This window comes from Myotis myotis, unplaced genomic scaffold (assembly GCF_014108235.1).
Source record: "Myotis myotis isolate mMyoMyo1 unplaced genomic scaffold, mMyoMyo1.p scaffold_m19_p_15, whole genome shotgun sequence".
Taxonomy (NCBI): Eukaryota; Metazoa; Chordata; class Mammalia; order Chiroptera; family Vespertilionidae; genus Myotis; species Myotis myotis.
Window position 1 is genome coordinate 33,504,914 of NW_023416319.1, and position 20,920 is coordinate 33,525,833.

At 38.7% G+C, this 20,920-nt stretch overlaps 1 protein-coding gene across 4 annotated transcripts in view; it reads right to left on the reverse strand.

The window, feature by feature from the left end:
* ANK3 (ankyrin 3) overlaps window positions 1-20,920 on the reverse strand; it is a 461,267-nt gene that overhangs the window by 180,310 nt on the left and 260,037 nt on the right. For all 4 annotated transcript variants that reach the window (XM_036336813.1, XM_036336815.1, XM_036336812.1 and 1 more), the window contains exons 4-7: window positions 20,672-20,770; window positions 14,178-14,276; window positions 8,252-8,437; window positions 6,311-6,409 (exon numbers count right to left, since the gene is read on the reverse strand). In XM_036336813.1, the coding sequence (XP_036192706.1) occupies window positions 6,311-6,409; window positions 8,252-8,437; window positions 14,178-14,276; window positions 20,672-20,770 (483 nt within the window). The remainder of the gene's footprint in view (window positions 1-6,310; window positions 6,410-8,251; window positions 8,438-14,177; window positions 14,277-20,671; window positions 20,771-20,920) is intronic.

The following is a 20,920-nucleotide window of genomic DNA, read 5'->3' on the forward strand; positions in this document are numbered from 1 at the left end:
AAATAAAACGATATTTAATGCCTACCATTAGAAAGTACAAGGGGGCGATGAAGACATATAGTGTGGTTAAGGGGGAGGGGCTTATTTTAGGGGGTTAGGGGGTTAGAGAGAGCTTCTTTGAGGAAAAGAATACTAGCATCCTTCACACAGATGAAAAACAAAGATTCACAGAAGTTAACCATGTGGCACAATCCCTGGCAATTGGAGAGCTCAGTTGAGATCTACTTCAATTTTTGGTATTTCTGAACTCTCCATGACACAAATTGGGAGACATTGCTATTTTTATGTTTTCAGTGGTTATGTTTATTCCTGTTTGGAAGAGGATTTCAGTTTTATTGTTGATTTTGGTGGTGGTGGTTTCTGGTGACAAAATGGGAAAGACAAAAATCTTCTTTTGGAGCGAAAAGGGGCAAGTCTATTGGCAGTGAAATTGGTCTGCATGACTATTTAAAGCAGCGGTTCTCAACCTTCCTAATGCCGAGACCCTTTAATACAGTTCCTCATGTTGTGGTGAACCCCAACCATAAAATTATTTTCGTTGCTACTTCATAACTATAATTTTGCTACTGTTATGAATCATAATGTAAATATCTGATATGCAAGATGTATTTTCATTGTTACAAATTGAACATAATTAAAGCATAGTGATTAATCACAAAACAATATGTAATTATATATGTGTTTTCTGATGGTCTTGGGTGACCCCTGTGAAAGGGTCATTCGACCCCCAAAGGGGTCGCGACCCACAGGTTGAGAACCTCTGATTTAAAGGATCATTTTCCTTGGGGCAACGTTTACCTTTACAGATTATGGATTATCGTGACACTGAAGGGAAGGAGGGCCTCAGAATGACAGTGTCTCAACTTTGTCCAGACCCTTCTGTGATGATGGAAATGTTATGTAGACTGTGTTAATAGAATAGCCGCTAGCTACAGGTGAGTACCGAGCACTTGAAAGGTGGTTCTTGAGAATGAGGAACAGAATTTTAAAGGAGATAAATTGAAATTGAAATTGAAGATTTCTCAGTTGAAGAGGAAGCAGGGTTTTCCCCTCCCACTGTGCCCAGAGATGAGGTTAAGGGGCTTGGACTCTGGCTAAGAGAGACAAAGTAAAAGCAGTTCCCACTGGTGGGGAGTGAGCTTGATTTTGCAACATGGTGCCCTTTGGGGGCTCCAGAGGATGGTACCCAGAGGGAGGGTTCAACAGCCTGTAGACTCTGGGGACAGTGTTGTCCTGAATCAATCTGCCAGCTTTGCCTTTCTGTCAATCCTTAAGTTTTTAGAAAAGTCCTCTTTCGGCATTAGAGACTAGACTTAGACATGCTTTGGGGCAGCGGTCGCCAACCTTTCGGACCTCACGGACCACCGGTTGGCAACTGCTGTTTTGGGGGACTCAGGGAGAGACTGTTGACTTTAGAGATGAAAGAAATTAGTAGAGTAAGAACAGCAGGTCACTCAAATCTGAACCTCCAGGTCTAGCTCATAATAGAAGATTATTTGCTAGTTTTAATTTAATCTTAAAAAGGAAATCTCCAACACACAGTTGGGGGTTGTGAGTGGGAGTGGCCAGGGAGAGGTCAATGGGGGGAAAGGAGACATATGTAATACTTTAAACAATAAACAATTTAAATTTTAAAAAAAGGAAATCTCCAAATATTGTCTATCCCTGGATCCTGTTTTGCTCATGCACATGCTGAACCATATTGGCCTCTTCTTTGGGCAGAATGTACGTCTGACACTTATTTTTCCACCAACAGGCTTAGTAGTTAAAACTATCTAAAAACACTGCTCTCATTTTAATATAACATTAAATTAGTATTTAATAAATAAAGTAAACCTTTGTGTAATCTAATTGAATTCTGAATGTGGCCCAGCATCTGCCAAAACTTCATTCAAGACATCTGGTATCTGAAAAAGGCAGTCCAATGGACATGCCATGTAGTCATTGCCAAGTTCTATCACACACAATTAAAACATCATAAAGATAAGCACCTAGCTCAGCGGTTTCACAGGGGTCGCCTAAGACCATCGGAAAACACATATATAATTACATATTGTTTTAGTGATTAATCACTATGCTTTAATTATGTTCAATTTGTAACAATGAAATTGGGGGTTACCACAACATGAGAAATTGTATTGAAGGGTCGCAGCATTAGGAAGGTTGAGAACCACTGACCTAGCTCAATCTCTCAGCCGCCCACGGCAAGGGGCCTTCACAGGTGGAGATTTAGCATTAAAAGGACGAGGCAGTAAGAATTGATCCTTCTGAAGTGCAGTAATTAAAGATATTGTCCACTATGTAATTCACATAATAAAAATCATATTTTAGTTATTTCACACACACAAAATTGTCTTTATAGATAACCATGTTTTCCTCCTCTGCCCCCCCAAAAAACTAATATGATTCTCTTTCCATTACATATATCAACGTCCCTAAGACCTAAATTTATTCTCTAGTTGTATTCACTGGTTTATTCCAGCGGCTGGTAACAAACACTTTTTCGCTTTCATTCTTACATGCCCTACTTTGTATATTTTAACCTGTGCACTACCTGAAGTCCTTTTGGAAACAAATGAGGTATAGCACTCAAACCAAAAAGTACTAAATAAACAAGGCCAACAGAAGAATTTAAAAATTCAATTATCTCCCCCAAATGGGAAGTTGAATAATACTTTACAAGAGGAAGGTCAATGACAAGTGTGAAGATTAAGTTAGGTGGTCCATTATATTTGATGAAAAAACTCTTAGCCAGCAAGATATCAATCTCTCGTCCTCAATCAATAAAAGGGACTTTGCAAGCATCCACATAATATAATTTGCCTTTAGTTGCTCCGGTGCACAAATGCTCCTTCCTAGAATGATAATCAGTAGCAGCTCTGGTGTGCCTGGATTACCTTCTCTTCCCAAGAGAGTTAGAATGATTTGTCGAGAGCAAGGGTCACCCATAAATTCAGACAGTGTCAACGCCACCTCCGCAGACTCAATTCAAAGAATGAAGAATGCTGACGCTGCATGGCAGCATACAGCAGCTTCTCCATTAACTCCCTGCAGCGGACCCGCGAGGCTGAGCAGGTCTTCATGGATAACCCACAAGGAAATATAGAAAATAGCAAACAGGATAGCTTACATGTACCTAGGAAAATTACAACACAAAAATCAAAACTGACAACATAATAAAAATCTAAGGAAAGGTGTTGATAAACAGGTCCATTTGGCATAAATGGGTTACCATAATTGCTATGCAGGGGTATACTTTCTTCATAGGCTAGGATCTGCTTTATTGCTGCATAAATTAGCTAATCCTGCAAAAATGCATAGAAAGCAATCCGCTTTATTGCATACTCCCTTTAGTCACACTGTGTTTATTTCTGTCTCGTGTCTGCTTTGGAAATGCATACCCGTTGCATGCAGGAAATTATTTCACAACTGGTGGCCTTGCCCATGTCCTCCAGCTCTCTTTGCTAGCGGACAGCCATTCCCTAGGCCAGTGGTCAGCAAACTGTGGCCCCTTGAGTGTGGCTCTTCCACAAAATACCATGTGCGGGCGCGCACGTACAGTGTGATTAAAACTTCGTGGCCACACTCAAGGGGCCAAAGAGCTGCATGTGGCTCGAGAGCCGCAGTTTGCCGACCATGGCCCTAGGCTATGCCGTCCACCCACAAAGAACTACAAGACAGCACCTGCCCCTCTTCAATGATCTGTCACAGCCAGGAAACAGAAATCACAGCCCCTCAGACAAAGGTAGCTTTGTTGTTGGCTTTCTCTCTAACCATTTAATCAGTATCTCTATCTAAACCCGGTTCCCGAAGCCCACGACTTGCAGCCAGTTCTTAGCAAATGTAGCTTAAAGATCCTCCGTGGCCTGGCCAGGTAAAATCTGATCTCATCTGTGTTCAGGGCATCTTACCTTTTCACCTGCTACTTCTGTTACATTCCTGAGGGTGGTAACCTGGAATAGGACCCAACTAGCCCAGTTATACTTCGAAGTATTGGGGGAGAAAGAAGGTGGAAAAGATAAAGCAAGAGGAGGGTAATAAAATGCGATTTGGAGAAAATGGACCATTTGAAAAACGAAGTTAATAATGCCACAGAAAAATAACCATGTGAGCTGGGCATCACATGGCTAGGGTCTGAACAGAGCAAGTAGTAGGGTGATTAACTGGGCTGATGCCCAAAAGGAGATTAATAAAAATATTAATCCAGACTCTATAGATGCTGGATTACTATGAAATAGAATTACTAGAGATTTGGAACCAAAATGGGTTTCTCAAGCTCTTTACAAAGACCAGTTCTTCCCAATACTCTAAAGCAAGCCATCCATCACCAAGCACAGAGGGAAGCACAGAGCAGGCAGCCTATAAGGGATGATTGAATTCTACCACATTCTTCAGCTCAGAATGCTATTAGGCCTCATTGATTAGGCATGACTGGACCAAATGCTTTTCAAACCAGTAACAAGTCTGAATTTTAATATGTTTTAAACAAAACCACAATGCGATTATTTTAAATCTTATACGGAAACTCAGGCAACTTTAACAACATTCGTCTGAGGTCTCCATTGATGTTTACTCGATACATTAGCATCATTTGTAATTACCACATCATTGTTTCAATGTAAATGGATGCTTTGGAATTGCTTTGATGCTGAAAATACTGTAATTTGCCCCCTTATGTTGCTTAAACATTGTTCCATTCTTCTAATTTTCTGCAGCATCAGGACATTTCCAAACCAATGGCACACAGACAAACTTCAGACACTACCCTGACATGATTTTCCAAATGTCCCAATTAGAAGATGTGACTTAATGAGGTTCTCATCATGCTGTGAATTACAGAAATAAAACCAGAGCAATGCATCTTACAGACAAGAACCTCAGTTTAAATATTGACATGCCTGCTTTTTACTTGACTTAAAGAGGTGCCTGACTTTGTCCTTCGAAACGTCAAACTAGCCCTCAGGTCTGCCTGTCGCTGAAGCCTAAGGATGCAGCGGATGCAGGAAGAACAGAGTGGCATGAGCTGACGGGCACTCCCGAGTCACTGAAACCAGGAAGGCTCTTAGCAAGCTGATGACGAAAGGGTAGGAAATAGCTTTCATATGAGTGCAAGCTGAGCTCTTACTAATTTTTATTGGACTAATAAATTATAAGAAGAAAAAAGAATCCTGAAAGTCACCTATGGGAGACGAAACACGGGAGCGAGTAAGTGTTTGGGGGCTGAAATCCTGCCTTTTCTCATTTTCAAGGTGTCATCCTGGACCAGCTACTTCTTATCTCTGAGCCTTGGTTTCCTCTTCTATAAAACAGGGATAAGTAATACTTTTCTGGATATAAGGATAAACGAGGCAAAAATGCTTAGCTGGCATCTGCACCCAGTAACTCCTTCCAAGACAGTATTACGTTTACTGCTGCTGATACTACTAGTACTAGTATTATGCCATGTTATGTTCAAAATCAGTGCTGCTGCTGCGATCGATTGTGATATGTCAGACATGGCCAAGTGCTTTACACACACTCTCTGTTCTTAATTCTCACAGTAACCCACTCGGGGAGTGATACTAATATTTTATTATCATATAACGTCATAATTCATATTCGTTTATCTTACAAAGGAGGAAATTCGTGGGCAGAGAGAGGAAAATTAAAGCCCAAATTTGAACTCAGGGAGACTAAATCTCGAGCCCACGCTGTTAGCCGCTGCTCCAATCTGCTTCCTTCTTCATTTCTACTTCTGATGATGATGTTTCTGAGGAGTTAGCCTAGCACTGAGCCGATTTTTACATTCTGAGCAGTGTTACTCTGGTCAAGCGTCCAATTGCTGTCCATGATACACAGGACGCTAATTCCTTTCTCCAGGAATATGAGCTCACTCAGGTGACAGAATCTTGCTACTCACTTTGCTAGTTTGTAGGGGACAGAAGATAAAAGCAAAAGATGGCCTCTATTATTTGAGTTCTCAAGTTAGGGCCTCCTCCAGATATCCCAGAGCATTCCCAACCAGAAGGTCAAGATCCTGATACCTAAAGCCCCGGTGGCTACACGTGACCAATTTCTACCAGTCTCAGACATTTCAGCTTGCGGAAAGGTTGGTGGTTCCCAGTCAGGATTACTTGAACCCCATCTTCCATATATGCGCGTACATGTATTTATCACCCCTCAACCCCATCTTGGTTTATTTTTTCTGCTAGGAAATACCATACCTGTTTCAAAGCAAGGCCACCTGCCTCTACCTCCTGCTCATGCTGGGAAAGGAAGGTTAAGAATCACCTCAAATGCTTTAAAGGCATGCCCAGGGCAGCGCTCTTACCCTTGCAGTGAAGTCCACGGCGGCTGCTCGGTTTAATAGCAACGTGGCTACATTGATGTTTCCATAGTGAGCCGCTATGTGGAGCGGAGTGAAGCCACTCTGCAAGGAGAAAACAGGAGACATTCAGTGGAGTCCTGCCGGCCCCCATCTGACATGCCAGGATCAAGGCCCCGCCCAAATAAAAATGAGGAAGCAAAATATGCTGAGGTCTGCATTCCATTCTGTACTAGGTTTCTTTCGGTTAGTGCCAATTGCTCACAGGGTTTCAAATAAACGCCAGACTCGTAGGCAGAGGAAGAGCCAGGAAGGATCCAAGGGCGGAGATTGAGCAGTTTTAGGAATCTGGTAGCAGTACATAGAGAAGCCAACGTTTTAAAAGTTAAAATAGGGATGACAAGAAAAATCCTTATAGCTCATAGAAAGTTCAATTAGTACCAACTGTTTTACTATTGATGGCAGAATTGTCCATTGATACTCTTTGCCAAAATTTGATTTGTTTTATGTATTCAATATAAGATCAAATTATAAAGATAAAGGCAATTTTGGGGAAGAGGTGCACTGTATAGTGGGTGACTGCATCCTAGAAAGAATCCACTGGTTGGTTGGTCTCTTTATTATCAAGTGCCTATTCGAGAACACATTTTTCTGGATTATTCCTACCAAGGTCATTTTACTTCCTTAAAAAAAAAATGCTAAAACATGCAGCGATTCACTTAGTCCCCAAAGATTGAAACCTTATAGGAACTAGATGCATTTCTACATTGTTAGCAAGCTTCGCAGCCATGCTAGCTAGTTCACTGACTCCTGTGGAAGGGTGGGTCATAGTGGTACCATTCTGAGGCCACTTTCATTTTGCTGACACCACTGCGGGTAAGTGTCATGCAGAACTCTACAGATAATCAGTCCTAGAGGAGAGAATGGCAGGGTTGTCTGCAGCTTTGGGTAGAGCTGGTAAGCATCTCAAGTGTTGGAAATGCTTCATCTCACACACCTCTATGGCAATCCCCTTAAGATTCAAGGATTCCTCATTCTTCCTTTCCAACACCGGGTTCAGCTGCAGAAAGCCCTGGTAACCAAACTACTATCTTCTCTAGCACATGCTACTTTGGGGGCAGGGGTAGAAAGCAGGTATCTAGCCTACAGAAGGCAATGCAAAGAAGAAGGGAAAGAAATGAGGCCGCAGCACTAAGGGATGGGGACACGATGATGCAGATACAGATTCTATGTACATGTATATAGATATGTACCTCTGTTGTTCTATTCACCACCATCTAGGGTAACACATTGGGAAGCAAAGAGGAGGAAAAAATGAACGGTTAGTTCGCTGTCGGTGACGTGGACTGCAGAAAGCTCACGGCAGCTAAGGAATGAGGACGAAAGCTCTGATGGAAGCACAAAAGGCACAGAAAGAAAGCTAGACTGAAGGAAGGCTACACGGTGGCCTACTCCAAATGCCTCGTTCCTTCCAAGATTTTCCAGGAATACATGTCAGGACAATGGGAATTTCTGGCCAGGACTCTGGCTGCTGGCACGCTCTCCACAGGTGGCCAACACTCAGTGTGTCTCCTGCCACCTTAGCTAGCAACCAAAGGATGATCTGCACACACTGTTGTTAGCATTTTGTAACTTTTCACTCTGATGTTTGCGCTGAAGAGTTAAGGTCATTACAGATCTATTACGAGGGAGGAAACGATCAGGTTCATATGCATCGATTTTGAGGGGGCCTCCCTGTTAGCATGCATAGGGCAGCATCCAGGGTGACTTCCTAGCTTTAAGGGGTGAGGGGAAGGTGCTTCCACTGGCTGACTGGGACACGTGCGTTTATCCCTGCCAGTGGAGTTGCAAGTCTGGCAGCAGCTTGCCAAAAGGGAGGCCAAGCATCTGAAAGTTGGGGTGCCTACGCAGGATGGCTGCAGGAGAGGAGCTTCCCCAGCGCCTCACCTTGGACTCCACGTCTGCGTTGTGGTCATTCTGCAGCAGCAGGGCGGCAGCTTTCGTGTCATCCTTTCGGGCGGCGATGTGAAGAGCCGGAAGCCGCACTTTCCCTTTAGTGTCATTTTCTAGCAGGAGGGACACCACTTGATCATGACCTTGTTGCAAAGCCACTGCCAATGGCGTGAAGCCATCCTGTAGATAAATGGACGGGTCAAGGTTGGTTCCAATGCATATTTTCTTTTTGATTAACAAATAAGAAGGCGATCAAGTGACCAAGGGTCGATTTTTGTTTAGGGTTACGAAAGCTAACACGTGCAAGTAAACATATAGGGGTTGGCAAAAGTAGGTTTATAGCCGTGAGTACGTGAAACACAGAGTTTTTTTTTCTTGTATTGTTATTTACAAATTATTATTTGTTTGTATTATAACTATAAACCTACTTTTGCTCACCCCTGGATATGTGAAAAGACATTTTCCAATATACATATATCAAAGCGGAAAATAAGAAAATTTCAATAACTTTATGGGGTTTTCTTTCTGTTAAAAAGTGATGTGCATTAATTGAGTAAATTTTGAAAATTTAAAAAGAATCTTAAAAAGCCATAATTTTAATACCCGTAATATAATCTTAGTGAAAACAATAACATTCCAGGTTAAATCCAGTCACATTTTTCAAAGGAACTAATTTAAGTAAGCTATAAAAATCTCCACTGATTTCCCCCCCTTTATTTTTATTGATTATACTATTACAGATGTTCTCATTTCCCCCCTCTTTGCCCACCTCCACACCCAGTCGCTACCCTCTCTTCCCTCTGGTGATCACCACACTGATGTCTGTGTCCATGGGTTATGTATATATGTTCTTTGACTAATTCCTTCACCTTCTTTAATCCAATCCCCCGCCTTCCCTCCCCTCTGACAGCTCTCAGGCTGCTCCATGTACTGGTATCTATGCCTCTGTTTCTATTTTGTTCATCAGTTTATTTGGTTCATTAGATTCTACATATAAGTGAGATCATATGATAATTGTCTTTCTCTGAGTGGCTTATTTCACTTAGTATAATACTCTACAGGTCCATCCATGCTATTGAAATGGTAACATTTCCTTATTTTTATGGCCGAGTAGTATTCCATTGTGTATATGTTCCACAGATTTTTTTACCCATTCATCTACCGATAGGCATCTGGGCTGTTTCCAGATCTTGGTTATTGTAAATAAAGCTTCTATGAACATAGAGGTGCATATGTTCTTTTTATATATATAGTTTTATTGATTTCAGAGAGGAAGGGAGAGGGAGAGATAGAAAAATCAATGATGAGAGAGAATCATTGATTGGCTATCTCTTGCAATCCCCCTACTGGGGATTGAGCCCACAACCCAGGCATGTGCCCTTGACCAAAATTGAACCCGGGACCCTTCAGGCTGGGCAGATGCTCTATCCATTGAGCAAAACGAGCTAGGGCGCATGCATTCTTTCAAATTGGTATTTTGGGATTCTTACAATATATTCCCATAAGTGGGATTGCTGGATTCCACTGATATTTTAAAATTGGGGAATATGCTTGTCCGGTTCATCACTGTCCCTTGTTGCCTATCATATACCTGGTTTTCAATCAGACTGTATGAATTAATTAATTGTAATCATTGCTGTTGTAAGAAAGGTCTACATAAAAGACTCTTGGCTTCTCTGAATAAAGAGAGAAGACACAGGGACCATGCAAAATATGCCTAGAATAAATTCCCACACAAATATTTGTACATTTTGTATTGCCCTAGGAATTGACAAACAGGAGACAGCTACAGATTTCTCGTGGTTAATTTATTTGTGGATGATCTGGTGTTGTTGACTGTAGAATACATAGCACAGAGGAAAATTCTGAGACTGGCTCACAAATTTTACTTCTGAAATGCTTTCATTACCACACAACTCAAGAGAATATTTAAAAATTGTTTTTACTAGAGAACTGGCAATTAAATGACTTATTACTTTAATTGGGTCATGATGTTTTATTCTGTAGTCCTTGTGGCACAAATTAAGGGTCACTGTAATAGAAAAGCATTTGTAAGGGAAAAAGAGAAAACCTAGTCACTTGCATACTAGTGTCTTGTTGGCCTTTCTAAAAGATCCTTTCCCTCATTCTTTTCCTTTCTGGAAAACGGATAAGGCCTCCTACCATTTATTTGACTGAATACAAATCAGCACGTTTATATTCAAAGATGCGGAAAATATCGGCCCTAAAACACTGAAGGGACAATATTGCCCAGACTCATCTAAATCCTTTTGTCCAGTCTCCTTGCTGACTGTGGATGTACAGACCATTCCTACCCTGGCATCCAAACCCATGCTAATTTCCCCTCTCCCTCCCCTGAAATGTCCTCCTCCTCATTCTTTATATAAGAATTATGTCTACTCTCATTGCTTCAAGACCTGGCTGAGATCGCACCTGCTCCTTTCAACTTTTCCAAGTGGACCCGAAAGAGGAAAGGGACGAGCATTAGTATAACCAGGATAATGTTCCAGGCAGCCGTAAGTAAGATAAAAGAGAAAGAAAGGCTGCAACCAAGACATCACCAAAACGGGATCACTGGTTTACATGTAAGAACAGAAAGTTCAGAATGTAATTTAATGTTATGGGAAAAGTCATCTATATGTAAATATATGATCTCATTTTCATAAAGTAACTCTGTGTATTGTGTTCATGTATAAAAAAATCTGGAAGAATAAACAAAATGTTATCTCTAGGGAAAATCAGCAGTGGCCTTTTCTTCTTTCTGCTTTTCATTGTACTTTCTCATTTCTGTATTATATTATTTCTGCAATAAAAAGAAAAATACACTTTAAAATTTTTATTTTGTTAATCCTCACCTGAGGATATTTTCCCATCGATTTTTAGAGAAAGTGGAAGGGAGGGGGAAAGACAGACAGAGAGAAGCATGGATGTGAGACACACACATTGGTTGCCTCCCAAATAAGACTGCAACCGAGATATGAAGTACATGCCCGCTGGGACCCTTCGGTCCAAGGGCTGATGCTCTATCCACTGAGCCAAACCCACTTCTGTTCCAAATAAAAACGAAATGGCTACATTTCCACTGACATAAATTTTTAAATCCATAGGACCCAGGCATAAAGAAAACGACTTTGCACAAAAAAATAAACAGCAATCGAGGTGGTAGAGCATCTTAGTAGATAGAGCGTCAGTTTGTGGACTGAAGGCTGCCAGGTTCAATTCCGGTCAAGGGCACATACCTCCTTGTAGGCTCAATTCCCGGCCCTAGGTCAGGGCAAATGTGGGAGGCAACCAATCAATGTTTCTCTCTCTCCTTTCCTTCCACTCTTTCTAAAAATCAATGAAAAAATATCTTCGGGTGAGGATTAACAAAAAAGTAATAATAAAAAAAAGTAAAAAAAGAAGGAAGATATATATGGGACAGATATGATATGTAATACCCAATAACATAGAAATGGTTTGAAAATCGCAGCCATGCCAAAGACCTGATTCAAAAATGCAAGGTGCATGTGAAAAAAATATATATTGAAGAAACAACAATATCATATCATTTAATGAATTAATTCTGTTAAAACTTTGCTACCTAAACAATGCTTTAATTGCCCCCTACTGTTTGTTCTGTAAATACAGGCTTCCGTAAAATGACACCAATATTATTGTTACTAAGAGAGGAATATTGTACTTAAAATATTTTGTGAATAAAGTGCCTTATTTCTTGCTGTTCTTTTCAACTCTAATACCAATAATCCAAAAGAAGACAGAAAGTTCAAAGGTTCAAACATCGTTAGATAATCAGACAGCTGCTGTTGATGTAGCGAGGCACCAGCAACGCCCAGGAAGACATAAATGTGATTTGTTTTTAGAACATTTATTTATTGCATTTTTTGGAGCCACTGAAAAAGCTAACATGAAATTAAGTTAATATAAAGAAGTAAAAATGTTTTAAAATATATCCTTTGTCAAAAGACGGAATTAGTGGTTTGAGAATCTCAGGTACTATTTTCTTTTAAGTTAGTTACAGTTGGATCTTGAAAGCTTAAAAAATGCCAGAGAATTAAGTGGGCTATTGAGGATTCCTTAACAAGGTAATTCAGATCTACTCGCAGGAAGTTGGACTTACGCTTGCTTCTAAGAGAGATACTACTGATCAGTACTTCGCAGTCAGAAAATACTACTACCCGTCCTTCACAGACAAGAAAGTACCGGGGATCACTTTCATTGGGGTACTTATATTATTTAGAGTTTCCACCCAAAAGTGGGAACAGATCTTCTCTTACCCAACAGTCTCTGCTCCAGTCCCATTCTCCCTGCACTACCTGGCACAGCCCGCCTGTGGCCCGGAGGGGTCGCAACCAGGCTGCCTACTGAGGTGTGAAGACAGGCACTGCCCTACATCTATCACATGTTTGTTTCTTTGTTACCAACTCAGCAGTTATTTCTTATCTAGAGTTAAGACTAATATTATTAAAAAACCCATTCTCATGATAAAAGTCCTCAATCGTACTGAAGGCTGTAAAATGAAAAGTAAGGCACCCTCCTAATTCTCAGAATCAACCACTAGTCATGTTACACTAAGGATATGTATATATGGTCTTGTCTCATTTTTAATAATGCTGAATAGTATTTTCTTGTGTAATTACAGTAATGTTAAACAAGTTTCCTAACTGGTGCATATTTAGGTTCTCTCCAGTTTTTAAAAAAGTGTTATTAATTATTTTGAACTTCGTATTCCGTGTTTATCCCCTAACATACCTGTAATATGAATTCTTAGAAGTGGAATTGCTGAATTAAAATGTGTGAGATATTCATTTTTAATAGTTAATGCTAAATGTTCTGCGAAAGTGGTGTAGCAAACTATCATCTTTGCCAAGACTGTAGGAAAGTTTCAGTTTCTTCCACCTCACATTTTCCCCTCAACTCATGGGTATCAGAATAGACCTCATTTTTTTATCTGATTAATAAATTCATATTTCTTTGACTATGAGTGCGGGGAAGACATTTTCATACAGGTGTGGCCATTTGTATTTCTTTTTGTGTGAACTGCCTCTGCATTTATGTAGTGCTTTCTCCAGAAGGCATGATCGCAAAATCGGGGTGGGGTTACATGTGAGTCCTTTATTCCTAACTTTCCCGTGCCATTCAGGAAGCACATCTGAATGCAAATAAGGGCAGTGGTATTACGACAGAGATAAGCCCGCATCATTTGTCCTAATTAATTATTTTGTTAAAAATACGGAAAACCCAAATGTGGTTCCTTCATTATTAGCAAGAGATTTGTGTGACACACCTTCATAAGGCATTGCCATCTTCCATCCAAATTAGTTTAAAAATGAAATGTATTATCTAAGATAGAACCAACAACTTAAATAACTTTTTATTTGAAAATTACTCTTCTATTCAGGGCTGCAAAGATTAAAAAAAAACAAGTTTTATTTATTACTTATAAATGTGTAATAGTGTTGTTTGAATGTATGAATTTAATCCAATTAGGTGACTTTAGAAATCTATACAGTCAAATATTATTATGCTAAATTAAACTAGCAAATATTATTATGCTAAAAAAACTGATTCAGAACTTATGTTCTACCACAAAAATATTTCAAATCAGTGGCTGTCTTCAAAGCAAAATGATAAAAAACAGAAAAGTGTTCACAAGCAATAGGTAAATATTAAAGCAATAACTCAATTATAGGGTAAGGGTAGGCAGTTAAGAGCAGAAAGTGTATCTATGCAATGCAAAATTCGTAAAAATTAAAAAAAGACTTTTTAATGTATTTCATAACAATGTATGAACCCACACACTAGTACACAATTGCAATTACAATACCAGTGAGATAAATGTTAAATGTTACAACTCCAGGGTTACAAAATGCCCTATAAACATGCAAACTTCCCCACAGAAAGAACCCACGTGTCTTACCTCTGTGGCGAGGCTCTGGCTGGCACCATTGTCAAGAAGAAACTTGACAACTTCCAGGTGGTTTTCCTGGGCTGCCATGTACAATGGGGTGAAACCATTCTGCAAAATAAAAAGTAAAATGTTTGCAGCTTTCTAGAGCCAATATATTTTTCTACTGTACTGATAATATTATAGGTTTCAGGAAATGCTCACACATACTTTAATAACACTTTAATGGAGACATTCACATATACTAAAAACACCTAAACACAATAATGTAAATTAATTTATAATATAAATATAATTCACAATTATACTTCACAATTCAGTTTGAAAGTAGTTTGTAGGTAATAGTTTAATTAATATTAATATATCCACTTTAGATAAGAAAGTACATTCATTTAACCACTTGAGTGCCTACCACAAATAAAGAATCTTACTAGATATCAAAAGGATATGAAGAAAAATACATTTGATCACTGTACATATTGAGCATTATCTATTTTAAATAAAATATGTAATACTTTTACATAAAAATAAGCATCTGAAATAGTTTCTACTTTGAAAAGAATTTATATTAATTTCAAATGGCTTTACACTTACCATGGATGGGGAATCTTACAGCAAAGGAAAGAACACCAATTTGCAAAAGGGTAAACTTTGATTTTAAAGTGGAATTTGATAAGCAGTCTATTTTTGCAAGTTTACTTCCTTTCATTTTTTGCAAAGACACTATTTTAATGTTCAAAATATATATACACATATACATATATATTTATACATATACATGCATACACACACACACACACACACACACTCTATATATATATGTGTGTGTAGGTTTGTCTGAAATGTGCCCAACTGCCAAAAAACTTAGATTCATAAGTTTCACAAGCAATAGGTAAATATTAAAGCAATAACTCAATTATAGGGTAGGGGTAGGCATTTAAGAGCATTTATATATGTATATAAAGCTTATATATAAAGCTTATACATAAAGCTTCTTATTAAAAACATTTGTGTTTGTTCCAATGTATTTAAAAATCTTATTGCAAGATATACATATCAAAATATTTTCCAAACTATAATAAATTCTCTTTGACTAACTTTTCATAATGCAATTCTATTTAACTGAATGTTCTGGAAATTTTATTTTATACATTATGCACTTTCAAAGAATAAAAATAAATTCTAAGTAAAATGTTTTCAGATATTACTCAATTTTCTGTGATTCAAAAGTTTAGGCTCATCATAAATATCAATTGCTATATAATTACCTTCATTATCAATAATTCAACCTCTGGTGGCCTTTTTTTTGGCTTAAAGCTGAGAATTAGGAAGTTAAAAAGTTGTTACACATAATTGTAACAACCTGGGTTATTTGGTTGCCAAGGTCAAGATTAGAGACATAAAATTAGAGGCAGTAGAATATGACCAAGCATTCAAGCTTCTTCCCTTTAAATTATCTACCTATTAACACCACTGAAAATTCATGTTACTCTGTTTTGTCATGAAAGGTTTTATTAACATTAAGCATGAAACATGGAGTAATTGTTACAAAGTCTGTGTGTATGTCTGCATGTGTATGTATGTGCATGTGCCTATGTGTTGCATCTTTGTCACACTTCCCAGAACTGTTTAGGAAAACTGAAATGTAATTAAGATTACCATTATCACATTGTCTATTTTCTTATATTCTTACGTGATCGAAATAAAAGATCATTTAATCCATGGTTGATTTAAATATTCCTTAAAAATCAAAAGCACAAGGAAAAAGAAAAAACTAACAATATAATATTAAGGGGAAAAAAATAAAAACACCAACTGAAAACCGTGTGAATTTTTCTTATAGCTCAGTGAACTACTGCATATCTATCTTTCCTCATCAACTGAAATTTCCAGATGGAAGGTATTTAGGAATTTTTGTTTTTTTGTTGTTATTTTAAAAAGGTTTTTTATTGATTTTCAGAGAGAGGGGAAGGGAGAAGAAAAGGGTAAGAGAGGAACATGGATATGAGAGTGAACATGAATCGGCTGCCTCCTACAAGCCCCCTATCAGGAATCAAGCCCTCAACCCAGGCACATGCCCTGACTGGAAATTGACCTGGAAACCTTTTGGTGAATGGGATGATGCCCAACCAACTGAGCCACACTGACCAGGGCTAGGAGTAAAATAGTTAAGAAGAAAAAGTCCAAAATAGATGTTATTTTCTCAGACATAAATATCAACTAGATATTCTATGTCAATGGATTTTCAGTGTCAGGGAGAGGTTTGCTGTAGTTCAAGATTACATAAGAAACACTGATCTGGTTTCTAGGCCAATGTACGTCCACTGTTCTGAGGTTAGCTTCCAGAATTAAACATTTATGATCCACGAAGAAAATGTAAAATCAGGCACTGAGATTTAGGGAATGTTATTCTTACAGACCTGGAGCTCAAGGAGTGATTCTTAAGAGGCACAACTTTTAAATCCTTCCACAGCCCTTTTTACAATGTGGAAGAGTGCAATGTGTAGAGCTGGAATTCCTCAGAAATAAGATGTAGACAAGAGTCAGAGCAAAATGGAGCCATGAATAAACATCAACATTTCTCTCTAGCACAAAGAGGTATAAGACAAGGCTTTCAATGCGTTGCCATTGAACAACCTACAGATGAAATGATTTTCTGTGAAACAGTAAATGGGAGAATGGTCAGATTTCAAAAAAAAAAAAAATGCAATTTTCTCTTAAGAAAAAAGTACAGCACTGTTTTTATATTAATTTCCTAACTTGGGAAATTTCCCAAAGAAAGAGTCGGCCCAAAAGGAACATATGGGTGCCCAATTTTACATTTTTCTCTTCTGTAGCCATAATCGAGGCAATTCTCAAAAGGCAGAGCAGCTCAATACTGAACAAGTATGTCCTTTAATGCCTGATTTTATCCAAAATCTTCAATACCTTCTGCTCTGAACGTTTATTCTGATATTATTATAAGCATGGAAATCTGAAGACCTACAATTTTATGGGTAGTCCTGAGGCATGCTGCCTCGTGCCCACTAAAATAAAATAAAGTCCTCCTGTCATTTAAGTAAGGGCTGAAACTTCATCCATGAGATTCTCTTATCCATCCTAGTTTCCTAGGGTCAGGCTTATACATCATTAAATGCTGTTCTTAATTAAAGTGTGAAGGGCATGGTGATCAATATGCACATACAGAGGTGAGCTATAAGATCAAAGGTCAGAGGCTTATCTGGACCACACCCAGTGTTTCGCTTCATCAGGACCTGATCTCCCCATTATAGGAAATATTAAAAAATACATAAAGATTAAGGAGGCACTGGCTCACTGAAAGAGCCTCTTTTTTATTGGCACCATTATGAAAACCTGTCCATTTAGAATACTTTGGTAGCTAAAATAAGTTATTATTTGCTTCTGCCCTAACCGGTGTGGCTCAGTGGATAGAGCGTCAGCCTGCGAACTGAAAGGTCCCAGGTTCGATTCCGGTCAAGGGCATGTACCTTGGTTGCGGGCACATCCCCAGGAAGAGGCGTGCAGGAGGCAGCTGATCGATGTTTCTCTCTCATCGATGTTTCTAACTCTCTATCTCTCTCCCTTCCTCTCTGTAAAAAAAAATCAATAAAATATATTTAAAAATATATTATTTGCTTCTTTATAAGACTTTTTGCTTCTTTGGGTGCCTTATAGTATAAAATAAAGACAGAGAAGAAGAAAAGCGTGAGGGATACCACCTGACATGGCAGTTTCACATGATTGCAGAATTTTGTATTAAGGACTTAATCACAGAGAGTTCTTAACAATCACAATCCAGCCTGATTGTTTTCTCAGGGTAGGCCTAAATGATTCTTGGGATGTTAGGTAATATAAGAAAGAGTTAACTAACTTAAGACCTAAGGTCAAGGCGATGACAAGGATTAGAGCAAAATAATATCTACAAATTCTTATTCCACAGAGCCTCAGTTTATAAGATCAGAACTTGATGTTGTCCAATGTTTTTATTTTCAAGGTAAGAAAAATTCTTATATTTCAGGAAGGCCAGGGACTCTCCTTGCACTATTTCTGACTGGCTATAAATATTGCCCAGAGGGTAAAATTTCACTTAGACAGGAATACCATATTTCTTGAATATTAGTATTCCTGTGATGTTTTAATGTGTTGCCACATACGTGGAATTTCCTGGCATTACTGCTTGCTCATTAGAAGAGCTCCTATTGAAAAGTTGCTACCAGAAATTAACATGGAAACTCCATTCCGCTGCATGGTTATCTCATTACTTATTCTGTCCATGGAACAGTGCAGTTCAGAAGGCGTATGGGGACAGGTGTCCAGATGAAGGGAGACATGCTCTACTGTGAATTGTGAAGCAGGGTATGTAGGCCAACCACAGCTGCAAGGAAAGAGGAATTTCGCAGACTGTTCTTTTCCTTCGCTTCATCATCACCAGAGAATGTGTACAAATTGGAATAAAATCTGGTTAGGGCTTCCCTTCGCCTGCAGCTTCTCCCAGATGTTGCAGAGGAAGGTTTAAAACTATGGCTGCTCTAGAATGTCAAGAATGTGTGCAATGTTTAAAAGAAGGAGGCTTACTTTTCTTCCCTTGGGGCGGGGGGCGGGGGAGGAAATGAAATGGATTAGAGTTTTTCCACTATCTCAGAGCTTCCCACCACTTACTTCCCAGTAAAAAGTTATAAGGGCATTTTAAAAAAAGTTTAAACGCCTGATGCTTCTCTTGTAGTCAGCCGGTCTGTGTCTCTCTCAAATGACAATACTTATCAATATTCAACCATTATAACATTCCTTTCTGGAAAAGTGTTATCACTCCAAGTGAACTCTCCTAGGGAATCAGAGTAAGTGGTATGGACCAGGTGAGACAAGTCTGACCAGAAGGAACCAGAATGAAGTTAGGCCACATATACAAGAAATCCTGTGGTTGAAAGCACCTTGAAGTTTCTTTTCCACGACACTGATATTTAACGGCACCAGAGCGATCACCTCTATGGCCATAGTAACAAGGGGGAAGCCACTGCCATTCTCTGGACCCATGAACTACAGGAGGAGGCTCCTGATATCCAAAGATACTCAGTACTGAAAATGGGGGAGAAACTGGGTGCACTCAGAATGGAGATCAAAAGGAAATGAAAAAGTTTGAGACTTTATCTTAAAAGATAAAACTAGAAATTGTAAAAGCAAGTTTGTATGGTTTAACAAAATGTAGGTGATAACTGCATTTGTGTATGAGATCGCAGAATGAACAAAGACTAAACCAAATACTATTTTTGTAGAGAAAAAGTGTGATATTTCCAACAAAATTATCTGATGGCTTGACATCTTTCACTTCACTTCCCCCCCCCCCTCCCCAGCATAAGCAAGAAGACAGCCTGTTTGCAAAAAGTATTTGAGAACCAAAGGCCTCACCTAATTACTTTGTGTGATTTAATCATTTGATTTAAAAATAATAATTCTCATTTGAAACACCTATCAGAAAATCAGCCTAATACTTCACACACTGCCTGGTCTAATAGTGCCAGGAAGCCACATACTCACAGCTTAGCTGTACACCCAGCAGTTCTCCAACATCTCTCTCCCTGGCCTCATAAACTCCTGTCTCACCTTTTGCAAAGCTTGCAGTCTTGTTCTATAACCAATCTGTTCAATATCGAACACCCTGGGTAAACTGACAAACCAGGACAGGTGTCAGCATTCAAGTAGAAGGAATGTCTGAGTAGGGACCAGCTTCAAAAATGGTCAGGTCCTTAGTGAATATTTGTGTGCTATGATTGCTTTCCTACACAACCTCATGTCCCTGGAGACACAAATAGTGAACAATTTGGAAAATGAGGACCCATATTTTTAACTAATAAAATGAAGTTCATTCTTTTAGGCTCAAAGTTTATCAAGTGACATCTATTGGTGTTCTTAGAATTTCATGCAAGATTCTGAGAACTTACAGGAGGACCTATTCAATGAATGATTAGTGTTTAACCATTACAAAGAATCTGAAAATTTTAAAGTTTTGGGGCTTTTATAGTTTATTCTGCTTGTTTTTCTTCTTTATAATCTGTTTTAGGGACTAACAATGATGCCTTAGTTAGGAGACAGGAATTAAGTAGTGTCTTCCCTTTTTCAATGTGATAAAGCACTGATATATTATTCTGAACTTCTAAGAGCATGTTTTCATTTATAGGCATCAACATTTCCTCTGTGATTAATAAATACTGAGACAGGACCTGAGCTAGCATCATGAAATAGTGTAAGAGTGCATTACAGATATCCCTTAAACATTAGTGTCTATAACTACTAGTCATATGTAGATAGATGACTTTAAAACATCTCACACACACGTATTGCAAACAAGAAAATGCATGAATTTCAAAAATCTACAATATGTAACTAATCATTGAATGTAGCTCTTCAGTATTGTATTCTTAGAGGATATATGAACCAATTAAGCACCTGACCCAACGAACATTATTTGTTAATTATAACAAAATCACTTTGCAATAGAGTTGCCAGTTTACCTGAGATTGTGCATTGACATTGGCTCCATTGGTAACCAAGACCTTTACCACCTCTGCTTGCCCAGCCAAAGATGCTATGTGCAATGCTGTGTTTCCTTTCTGTAAGATGAAAGCAAGATACATCAATACTCCCATCTTTCTTTGTTTTGACAGGTCACAAAATATCAAATCCCCCTGTTTTAAGTTCTTCAAAGAGAACTGAGTTGACAAGTATTTCATGAGAAACGTGCTCTGATTCTTATGGAGAGC